The 12,176-nt window shown below is 49.5% G+C and overlaps 1 protein-coding gene across 1 annotated transcript in view; it reads right to left on the bottom strand.

Annotated features, from left to right (window-relative positions):
* PLXNA4 (plexin A4) overlaps window positions 1–12,176 on the bottom strand; it is a 474,394-nt gene that overhangs the window by 435,628 nt on the left and 26,590 nt on the right. The window contains exon 2 of the mRNA XM_059847574.1: window positions 5,597–6,860. Coding sequence (XP_059703557.1) covers window positions 5,597–6,775 — 1,179 coding nt within the window. The 5' untranslated portion in view covers window positions 6,776–6,860. The remainder of the gene's footprint in view (window positions 1–5,596; window positions 6,861–12,176) is intronic.

Consider the following 12,176-nt stretch of genomic DNA (forward strand, 5'->3'; position numbering starts at 1 on the left):
TTTACTTAGGATAACCCAGCTGGCAAACAGGGAGACTGTGAGGTAAAATAACTGATAACTCATCCCTGGGATTGATCCATCCCCCTGGGAAAGAGTCAGGCTCATGTACTCACCAGGAGAAATGGGCAGGGCTGCCAAGGCCCCTGGACTGCCTGGACCTCCTTCCACACCTTTCTCTTCCCAAGGACTCACCAAAAGCTAACACTCCTTTTCCCCCAAACTTTCATTTCTAAGGGAAAATAGGAGAAGTGACAGATAGGGGTGACAATTCCTGCTTTTTTGCTTGTAAAGTGGTTTTTTCCTCTCAAAACCCCCCTTCTTTCCAGCACCTCCAGCTGGTCCTTCTTTCTAAATGACCCTGTTCTTCTTCCCACCATGCCAGAGAGGAATGTAAGAGCAAGGGAGATATTCCCTCTTCCTGCAATAGATGGGCACAGCACCAAGATCAAGGAGATCCTGGGCTGCAAATTGGGGTTTTGTGCCTTAGCCAACCCCCCTGTAAGCCATCCTCCTGCTGCTCCCCATCCTGGTGTCTCAGAGGTGCTCTGTGTCCTGTTACCACCAGGGATGGTGAACACAAGCCTGGGAGGAAGAGGAATATGAAAGAGGCTGAAAAACAAAACAATCTCAGCCATCTCTCCTCTTCCCAGGAGCCAAGCTGACTGTCCCATAGCCTACACAAAGTCTTTCCACCTCCTGAGCTGGAAATGGCCCTTCCTAACATGGTGGGATGGAGCAGGAGGGAGCCCAAGGGTCATCCCCAAGGAGCAGGCAGTGTTCATCCCCATGCTGCCAAAGGAAAAGTCTGTGCACCCAGCTGGCCTCCAAACATGCCCAAATCCAAAAACTGATCCAAAAACTCCTCCTGAATCCAGCTAAACCCTGTGACAGCAGCACTGCTTGCTTGGTGGGCATCAGGGATGGGCAGGGGATGCAGGGAAAGCAGGAGAGAGCAGGAGGAGCCTACTTGAGGAACAAATGCCTAGAGATGGTGCAGGAGTCTCAGAGATTTCCACAGCAGCATCTGCAAAGAGGTTTTGGGGAGTTACCAACAGCCACCAGAAGCACAGGAAGCCTTCACAGCCAAGCCACTCTTCAGACAATGGCTTGGGACCCAAACATCCACTTCTGGTAGCAAAGTGTTGGGGAAATATTGCCCAGCTCTTCACACAAGGCCTTTTGTTGGCCAGTCAGCTCTGAAAACATTTCTGTTCTCCCCCAAGTGACAGCACTGCCATGAAAAACAGGAAGAGACTGAATGCAGCAGTTTAAACAGTCAAACCCCATTTCCTGCCAAAAGGAAAGGAAAATAGCAGCAAAAGGCAGAAGCCAGGCAGGAGCTGGGGACTGACACTTTGATTATCTTGGGTAGATATTGGTGCTGCATGTCTGGTGGGAGCTGCAGTGGTGGAGGTGACAGCTTTTCATGGCAGGGACTGGAGTCTCTTAGGCTGGGAGGTGGATGAGGAGAAGGAGGAGGCCAGGATCTGCCAGGAGAGCAGTCCTGGGGTGTGAGCAGCTCCTGAGCTGATGGCCAGGGTGACATGCCAGCAGCACCCCGGGTTTGGGACAAACCAAACTTTGGCTTCATTGCCAGCCAAAGTTCCAGCAGGATCCCTGCTCCTCTCCATCTCCCCACAGCCCTGACACCCTCGGGCTGCTTTGGGGTCAGTCTCCAGTACCCTCCTTTTCTTCATCCACGCTTTTTGTCTCACAGCTTTCACCTGCCTGGTCCCCAAGGCAGAGGGGAAGGATCCCCTGCCTCCTCTGCTGAGCATCCCAGGGGTGGAACTCTCATCAGGCTTCAGAATGCACCCATTGATCTTATTTCATTGTAATGACAATCAACAAATCCCCAATTATCAGCTCCTGGACAGAAATGACACATTTACATCTCCATCCTCCTCTCAAACTGCCTTTTATTTCCCCTCCCCCTTTTTTTTTTTTTTTTTTAAGAAATCCAGCATTTCCCAACACTGTCACAGAACCCCAGAATGGTTTGAAGGGACCTTAAAAGTTCATCTAGCCAGCCTCCTGCCCTGAGCAGGGATAACTTCAGCCAGGTCAGGCTGCTCCATTACAAAGTTTATGAAGGACATTGAAACCACAGCATCCTTTACCCAACATGAAGCTGCTTTTCTGTTTTAAGAAGCCTTTTTTTCCTTCTCCAGAGCAGCCCTGCCTCTGCCAACACCCTGCATGTCCACGGGGTTTGAAGGTGCCCTCTGACTGCATAAGTAGGAAGGGCTTCAGTTATCCAGAGAGGAGATTTAGATTCCACATGAGGAAAAGCTTCCTCACAGCACAGACAGATTTTAGGGAGAGAGAGGGGATCTCCATAGCCAGAGGTTAAGAACAGGTGAGACAAACATCTGTCAGAAGCGTTATAAGTAGAGCAGAAGGGCAAATCAGATGACCTCAGAAGAATCCTTTTTTTCCCAGCCTCGTTTTTCTCTGATTATATGAATTTCTAAGCATTTGGGGTCAAGTGTACTGCTTAAATATAAGCTATTATCCTGCTTTTGCAGAGAGGCATTACCTGAGACCATTCATCACCTGAGTGAACATCACCAATTTGCAAATCAACTGCCCAGACATAAAAATCTGTCAATTTTTTTCGATTTCTGCTGAAGATGAATGGGAGGACAGCTGTAACACAGGGATGGGAGAGGAATGAACACTGAGGATTCTCCATTCATCTCTGGACTTTCACCTTTCCCACTCTAGAAATTCTGCTACCACATTGCTGACATCTGCAACAGGCACTTGGGGGCAACCACAGGCTCATCACAGAGTTGTTTTGGTTTTGTCTTTGCCTTGACCTTTGCAAACCAGACTGGAACAAGCCTCCAGGACATCCAACCCTGCAGGACATCTGGGGATTCAATGCCTCCTGCTGAGTTCTGACCATGAGACAAAGTTTGTCCAGCCAAGGTCTTTCCTGACCTCAACTTCCTCAGTTCCAGATGTAACCAAGCTGCCTGACCAGAGCTACAGAATCTGCTACTGGGGACCCCACATTTGGGGGGAATTATTTGTGTGCACATTGCAGGTTAGGAGAGTTGTGCTGGGAATGGTCCCCAGGAGGTTTCTCTAGCCCTGAAATAGCCTTGAGCAAGGATTACCCCAAGGCAGGAGCAGAAGTATCCAGTCACATGGATCCTCCTTGAGTCAGTTATTACCCTGTTAGAAATATTAGAAAAAATAGAAGAATATTTGTTACTTAAACAAACTGGTGCCTTGATAGGCAAGGACAGGGCAGTGAACCCAGCTCCTCAGTCCTACAAAGAATCACAGAATGGGTTGAAAAGGATCTTAAAGATCATCCAGTGCCACCCCCTGCCATGGGCAGGACACCTTCCACGGTCCCAGGTAGCTCCAAGTCCCATCCAGCCTGGCCTTGGACACTTCCAGGGATCCAAGGACAGCCACAGCTTCTCTGGGCAAGCTGTTCCAATGCCTCAGTACCCTCTGTGCAAAGAATTTCTCCCTAACACCCAATCCAAATCTCTCCTCTGTCCCTTTGAAATGCTCCATGCCCAGCACATCAGCTGGGCCCATTCCCATACAGGGTGGGCAGCAAAGCTCAAGTTCAGTTCCAGCCTGGACCATAGGCAGGTTAAGCCTCTGTTTGCACCAGCAGAGAAGCATTTGATGTCCCACAAACTCCAGGGCAAGGCTCACTGATGGCTCTGTGGTTGCTTTTAGAGCTGCCTCTAACACATGTGTGAGTGGCAGAGCAGCAGTGCTGGGGCTTGCCTGGCAAGCAGGACACTAGCAGAAGAGACCAGGCTCTCACAGACACACATCCAGCCTCCAAAATACTTCACCATCCATCAAATATTTTCCAAGCTTAGCAGCTGGACTCTGCAGCCCCTTTCAGCAGCCAAGTCACTAATATCTCTTCCCTCAGGCAGCACAGCTGATCTCAGGCAGGGCTTGCCTAAGCAGGCTCCTTTAAGGAGAGTTCTGCCTACTTAGTTACACACTTCAGACTTCCTGCTTTTAATTCAAGCATCTCCAGGTCCTTTTGCAGTGCCTGTCATTCACAGTGAGGATGCACACTCATAAATATGCTCTAACACTTTTCCCCACCGTGTCCTCTCTCCAGGCTCTGCACTCCTGTCCCTACTCAGTCTGACACCAGTTTTCTTGGTTTGGGACTCACCCCACGGGACACAAGAAAGCTGTTGGCCTTTTTTCTCCTGTTTAAAGCCACAGAAGGCAGGGCTGAGAGGTTTTAAACCTCCTAATTGGAGAGGTCCAGCACTGCAAACGTTAGTGTGGAGCACAAGCAGAGCAAATATGCAAATGCATGGAGAGGCTTAAGAGCCCAGGAAAGAAACTCCAGTGGGAAGCTCCCAGCTTAAATCTGAAGGCAGCTCTTTGAATGTGCACAGGCCTTGAGGCTAAACAAAAAAATCAAAGCCAGATTTGGGCACAGCCTTCTTCCCTGTGCAATGCTCCACAGGGAGCTTTGAGGGTCTAGGCAGAGGAGATCCCAACTGAAATCAAGGACTTGTCCCTTCAGTGTGGGAGAATGAGGGCAGGGCAAGGTCAAGCAAGGACACTGAGGGGTGTAAAGGGGAATTAGGGCAGAGTAAGGCAGGAGCAGTGTCCTTGCAATGAGACTGCCATCCATGTTCCACATGGCCTGTCCTTGGAGCATTAGAAGAACCCCCAGCAAACAGCTTGAGCCCCAAGGAGCAATCCCATATCCTGAGCACTGCCTGCCTGAAGATTTCAGGGCAGGAAAGCACTCTGGCTTTTCCCTTGGCTCAGACTGGAACTGGCCTCTCACTTGAAAGAGCTCATTAAGGGTGGGAATCAAAGCCTGGGGAGTGGCTCCTGCAGCCCCCGGCTGTAATGCCCGTCTCTGTGCCTGCCATCAAAGCCAACCCTGTGCACATTCCTGCAGTGCCACTCAGAATAAACCAAGGCAATTTCTTCAGACCATTTGTAGGTCAGACAGACCAGCCTCTTCCCCAATCCTGCCCTTAAATCTTGCAGTGTTTAATCCTTGATCTGCAGCCAGGCCTTAATTTCTCAGTGCAGAGCTGGCTGGAGACCGGAAGGCGAGGGGCTTTGATGGTTAATGGCCAGTGCTTCTCAGCCCTGGAAGAAATGAAGCCCTGGCTTCATAAAGTTCCCTGAATAAATCCTGCCCCAGCTACAGCTCAGGGAAGCAAAATTACACCAGCACACACAGAAACTGGCACAAGCTGTGACATCTCTAGGTCCTGTTATGGTTTAGGTTTGAGCCGAGAGTGCACCTGGGTCTAAGTGATTTCACCCTGTGATTAGCACCATGCAGTAACTACAACAGCCATATTCCTCCCAAATATTCCAGGGCTCCTTGGTTTAGTTCATCAGCAAACACAGCATGTCTGCTTGTTCTGATACTTCACCAGCTTGTCCATGAGCTAACTGGGGCATGAACTGGTTAAATTGGGTGGTGTGGTGAGCTGGAGGCAGAGCCAGCACTGGGACAAGGCAGTCTCAGCTCCTTGGCCTCTGCTTTGAGATTGGTTATTTGAAGACAAGACCTGTTGATAGTTGAGGAGGGCAAGGTGGGGTGCTCAGGGGCTCCACTTACCGCGCTGCTACAGGGAATGTCCTTGACCTTGAGCCAGGCCAGGTCTAACGTCCCCTCTCCCCTGTAGCAGGACTGAAGCCTGTCCTTGATGCGGTCGTTGATGTTCTTCAGGACAAAGATGCAAAGAGCAGACTCATCCAAGGACTTCATCTTCCTTTTCTGCCCCTTGGAGAAGACTGTGAAGAGGATATCATCCTCAGGGCCAACTCCCAGAGACCTGGCCAGGATGGCTCCAGCCTTGGACAAGTAGGCAGCCTGCAGCAATCGATATTCCACCCCGTTCTTCTCACAGCCAATGGGCACCTCCACGTAGGAGTTAAAGGCCGTGTCCTCCTTACAAAGCCTCACCAGCTTGGAGGTGTAAACCTGCTCCTTCGTGGTGGAGCCGGGTGGGGAGATCATCTCAGGCTGCAGAGTCAGGAAGTAGACAAAGTTCCCGCTGCTGAAGCCGTAGATGTAGTAGATATCAAAGTCAGGGATGATGGTAAAGGTGTCTGAGGGGATCTTGATCATGGAGGCCACAAACTCGTCGTGAAAGACGTATGCAAACATCCCATCAGCCTCGGAGTTCTTGGTGAGCTTTCTGCTGGAGATGGTGGGGAAATACTCCGGCTTGCCATCCACAGCCGTGGCGATGAACAGCTTGTCGTCCATGTTGCTGTAAGAAACAATGACTCCAAAAACAGAGCCACTCTCGTTCACCCCAGAGAGGTAATGCTCCTTCTTGTGGAAGGGCTCTCCCAGCTTGAAGAGGTCATCCAGCCTCAGGAGCTTGCAGATGCCCTGGTACAGACTCCCACAGGCTATCAACCGATTCTCCTTGTAGTCTATGAGGAGCATTTTGTTTATGTTGTTGGTGGGAGTCAAGGGTTCGTTGCAGGTTTGGACTATCCTGGGAGGATAACACTTGGGATTGTCGTCATCAGGACCAGTCTCGTGGGTCACCAGGACCTTCAGGTCACTGGAGAGTTTGTAGATCCTGTTAACAGCCCCCAAGTAAATGTGCCCAGTCCTTTCGTCCACCACCAAGTGGTTGAAGTTTCCCTCTGCTTGCTCTCCAGTGAAGGTGATGAAGGGCCTCTTTGGATGGGGTGGCTGCTGTCTGCCCAGAGGTGACACTGTGGTGGACAGCAGGAGGTGGGAAACCAGGCAAGTCCATTTCCACATGGCCGGCGACATGATTAGAGAGGTTTGTATTCCCAAGGCAACAAGGATTAGAAGCTGTAAAACTCTTCAAAACGCCAATTCCCTGGCAGATTCTGTCCTACAAGCAGAGAAAAAAGAAAACAAAAGTACATTACTATGGAGTATTCCTTCCTCCTCCCTCCTTCACAACCATGCCATCATCAGAGCGTATTTAATTGCTAATCCTCCCTTTCTCCACTCTGAGCTCTCTACTTAAAACCAGCACAAAGGGAACCCTCCTGACAGAAAAGATGCTGGGAGAAAAAGCAGAAATCACACAGCAGAGTAATAAATCAGCACCCTTTTCCTCTCCATTACACACCCACGTGCCCCACGGTGCAGCATAAATATTGACTGCAAGTGCAGAAGGATAATGGTAAAAACATCACCCAGCATTGCTGCCTGCACTGCCAGCACCAGCCCAGCTGTGGATTTGCTATCTGAGGCGCCAGAACTGGAGAAGGATTATTATCCTGCTCTTCTGGACGAGGCACTGAAGCCTGGAGAAGGTCAGGGATCTGCCTACAGGGATGGGGCCAGATGGATGCTGAGCTCTCCCACAGCCCTTGAAGTTTGCCAGGAAGGAGCCAGCTCTGGTGTGACATTAACATCCTTTCGGGGAGATCCCAGCCCAGAACAGTTCTGTTGGAGCAGGAGCTCCGTGGCTTCCAGATCAAAGCTGTCTCACAGCAGCCCAGCCTGCGGTACAGACCCAGGGGTTGTGGTGTGCCAGCTGTCACTGCCACATCTGCAAAGGGCTGGGAGCAAAAGGAGCATTGGGTGTCCTCTCTGCCCTGGGCTCTCACCACTCTCCACCCACTTCACAGCCAAGGGAACATCATCTAAAAGAGATCCAGCTCTCCTGGGGAATCTCAGCTGAGTGAGGAGAAAGGGGTTGTTTATCTACCAGCAGTGATAAAGCCTAAAGCACCGTGAAGTAGGAAAAGCAATGACCCAAGGAGCAGCCTGGTACCTTTCCAAGGAGAGGGAAGTGGCTTTCCTTGCACCACTCAGTCCCTTAAAATCTCCCAGGCTTTGACCATGGTGATGGCAGCAGTGTGGGGTTCAAACATTTGGTGGGCACATCACCAAGCCCCATGGAAACATCCCTTCCTACTCAGCACATCCACCTGCTCCCTTGTCCTTCACTTTTTTGGTTGCTTCTGTGCTAACAGCTTTACCCTTTCATGGCCCCACAGAGCACGTGGGAGATGAAGTTCTACCAGCTCAGGCCTCACAAGCCAAGCTCCTCATTGAGTGCTGACCACACAAACCTGGTGAAGGCCAGGCCCTTCATCCCTCTGTCACCCAGATCAGAACTTCACAAAGCTGCTCTTGATTTTTGAAAGGACACCAGCCAAACACAGCTCCACGCCTGCAGTGTCCCAGCCCCTCTGTCACAGAGTGACTTTGCTGAAATCAGGGGTGTCATCAGTGATGACAGCCAGGCTGGCACAAGTAGGAGGCAAGGAAAAAATCCCTGTGTGCAGATCCCAGCAGGGAGGAAGATGTGACAGTGACACAGGCCTGGATATGCAGCTTTTTCAGATCTCTGCAGCTCTGCTAACACCAGTAAAACTAAAACATTTACTTCAAAAATAATAGGGAGAATAAATCCCACATTCTTTTGACCCGTAGGCTGATTAGATCCTGTCACCATGATATTTTCTGAAAAATCCCTTTGCCAGGATTTTTCTCCTGAGAAGCTGAGAAGCCTCAGAAAAGAAATGTAAACAATAATTTTCTGATTGCTCTAGACTGTGGTCTGGAGGTTGTTTACCAGCAGGTGCATCTTTGCTTGGTTCCGTGTGAATTGTTTTTAACTAGTGACCAATCACCATCAGCTGTGTCAGACTCTGAGGAGTCAGTCACGAGCTTTCATTATCATTCTTTTTTACCCTTCTGATGTATCTTTTCTCTTTCTTTAGTATAGTTTTAGAATATCATTTCTTTTAATATAATATCATAAAATAATAAATCAGCCTTCTGAGAACATGGAGTCACATTCTCATCTCTCACCTCGTCCTGGGGACCTCACAACGCCACAAGATCTGACAGTGGAAAGGGTAAGTCTGGGCTTGTAGAGCAGCCACCACTTTTATGCTACCCCAAATAATTCCAAATTCTCTCACAGCAGCCAGAATTCCCACTCTGTTGCAGCATCACCTTCACCTCCTGCTGCCCTCCCTGCTGCAGCAGCCGCAGGCGTTGCATGGATGATGGACAAAGGTCAGCCCACATTTACTTTAGTCATGTTTACCCTGTTCTGCTTTGCCTCTCTGGTCAAGCAAATATTTAATAAAGCCAAGCTTATAGTGCAGAGTTTGCAGGACTGGTTCTGCAGGGATAGGCAGGCTGGTCACGTAGGCTGTTAATAACCTTTATAATGATGGATAGAGCAGTGGTGGGATGAGCTCTCCCCACACAACCATTCCTCTTTCAAAAGGGCCCATCCTTGAGGGAGCAGCAGAAGAAGGAAGCTGTCCCTGTTTGAGCCCTGTGTTCAGAAGCATCACGTGGTGACCCTGAACACTGGCTCCTGTCACTGATGAGTTATGATCCACCTTTCTAACAGGCACTGGTTTGATCAGGAGCTAGGCAGATCTAGGGAGAAATTATTCTTTTCAAGTACTAAAAAGGTATCTGTTTTACCCCTCTGTTTTACTGTGTTTTGCTCTGCAGAGTCGGCAGAGCTGCAGGGAAATGGGAACTGCTGCAACTCCAAGGCTGATACTGAGCAGCCCCTCTGCCCAAAATTCATCACAGCACCTGCAAAAATGGGATAAAATCTGCCCATTAAAACAAACAGCCAAGAAAAAATGGGAAGAGACAGGCTCCAGGCATAAAGTCTTCGAGGCCCATGCAGGTGATAATTGATTTGAGGTCAGGCTATCACCCCCAGACGAAAGGAAGTTGAGGAGAACCTTGCTAGATCCCTTCCAACCCAAACCCTTCTGTGATCCCTCCAGGAAAAGACAGCAAATTTCATCTGGAGACCAGAGAGACTCAGTGAGCAACTCCAGGAAGGAGTTTCTGTATTTTGCTGTATTTTACTGTATTTTGTTCTGCAGAGTCGGCAGAGCTGCAGGGAAATGGGAACTGCTGCAACTCCAAGGCTGATACTGAGCAGCCCCTCTGCCCAAAATTCATTGCAGCACCTGCAAAAATGGGATAAAATCTGCCCATTAAAACAAACAGCCAAGAAAAAATGGGAAGAGACAGGCTCCAGGCATAAATTCTTTGAGGCCCATGCAGGTGAGAATTGATTTGAGGTCAGGCTATCACCCGCAGACGAAAGGAATGGTGAGGAGAACCTTGCTAGATCCCTTCCAACCCAAACCCTTCTGTGATCCCTCCAGGAAAAGACAGCAAATCTCATCTGGAGACCAGAGAGACTCCAGTGAGCAACTCCAGGAAGGAGTTTCTGTATTTTGCTGTATTTTACTGTATTTTGCTCTGCAGAGTCAGGAGAGCTGCAGGGCAGGGAAATGGGAACTGCTGCAACTCCAAGGCTGATACTGAGCAGCCCCTCTGCCCAAAATTCATTGCAGCACCTGCAAAAATGGGATAAAATCTGCCCGTTAAAACAAACAGCCAAGACAAAATGAGGAGAGACAGGCTCCAGGCATAAATTCTTCGAGGCCCATGCAGGTGATAATTGATTTGAGGTCAGGCTGTCACTCACAGACGAAAGGAAGGTGAGGAGAACCTTGCTAGATCCCTTCCAACCCAAACCCTTCTGTGATCCCTCCAGGAAAAGACAGCAAATTTCATCTGGAGACCAGAGAGACTCCAGTGAGCAACTCCAGGAAGGCTTTACAGCAGACAAGGGTGCTTTCCAAAACACTGAGCCTCACGGGGGAGGAAGTTCACCTGCAGAGGAAGGAGCACCAGCAGTCTGAGGGCACCAGGAATGCACAGGAGCAGCTTTTTGGGACAAAGCAGGGAGAGCCTGGAGCTATTTTGCCATCTTCCAGCAGCCATCTGAGTGACCCTAGGAGCAGGATTTTCTCTCTGCTTGCTGCTGGCACTCTCTCCTCTCCCATCTGCTCCTGTTGTACCCTCTGTCCTGGAGCCCCAGTCAGACCTGGAGCCTCTGAGGGTTATGATTTATAATTTAGCTTAATTAATAAATAACAGCAGAGGTCAGGGGCAAGGAGGCCTGGATGTTTAGCCTGCAGAACAGAGCAGGGTTTGTACAAGCCCTCAGAGGATGCACCAAGGAGAAGGAGGTTGTGGATGGATTTTTTTTCCCCTGTGTCTGGATGGCAGGAATCACAGCAGCTGGGAAGGCAACAATACAGTGCCATGGACATGCAGAGACTACAAGAGAGTAATTATATTCTAAAAACAAAGCAAATAAACAAAAGGCCCCAGCCAGCCAGGGCTGGACTTGGGCTCTGAGCTGGCTGATTCCAAAATAAACCCAAAGTGCCTTTTCCACTGGGGATGTGGCCAGCAGGGATGCCATGAGCCACCACACAGGGAGCCTGTGTGAGGCCAGGTCATCCCTCGACGTGGCTCCTGCCACAGCAGCCTCTCCATCAGCACATCCAAGGTCCCTGGGAAGGTCCCAGAGCAAATCCAGCTGTTTCAGACAGCTGTTTCAGAGGTTTCACACCACTGTCCTGCCCGTGAATCACGACTTCATGGCTTGCAAATAACACATTGCCCAGAAGATGCCTTGAACTCCCAGAGTTTGGTTTAAGTACTGGCTTGTTCCTGGAGAACAGCAAGTTATGGAGCTAACCCACAGCCTGGTTACTTGTTTTTTGTTTTTTTTTTTTTTGCTGTTATTGAGCATTTCCAGCAAAGGTTTGAGACCACTGAGTTAAAGGTTGCAGTTTAGGTCTGCTCAGGGATCTCCAGGACACAATCCCAAGACTCCAGAACGTGAAACTCTGTGGTAAATACATGGGATTCTGGGCAAAACCAGCTTGGGTGTGAAAGAGAAAGAAACAGTTTGGGAGTCTCAGAGGAAGAAACACTCCAAATGTCTTTTAACTCTGATTATTAGATGGGAAATTTAGGGAATGATGAATACATCCTCAAAATGCAGCAGCATGCAAGGGGACAAAGTCAAGGATGAGTTATGCCTGAGGAAGTAGGAATAAATCAGGAATAAAGAGGACACAAAGGACTGATCTGTCAACTGAGAGAGAGGGAAGGACTCGGGAGGAAGTGTACAGGGAGAGGGGAAAGAGAGAGCTGGGTTTTGATTGACAGTCTCACAAAATCCATGGTCATGTCCCTATCCTGGAGTCTGGGACAAATCCACCCCACTCCTGAAAGGAACACGTCACTGGGGGAGCATGAGACAAGAGCATTTTGTCACCAAAGGGGTATCAGGGACAGCCTAAGGTGATACAGAGACTCCATCCTCAGAGGGCATGAA

The sequence above is a fragment of the Haemorhous mexicanus genome, chromosome 5 (genome assembly GCF_027477595.1).
Source record: "Haemorhous mexicanus isolate bHaeMex1 chromosome 5, bHaeMex1.pri, whole genome shotgun sequence".
NCBI lineage: Eukaryota > Metazoa > Chordata > Aves > Passeriformes > Fringillidae > Haemorhous > Haemorhous mexicanus.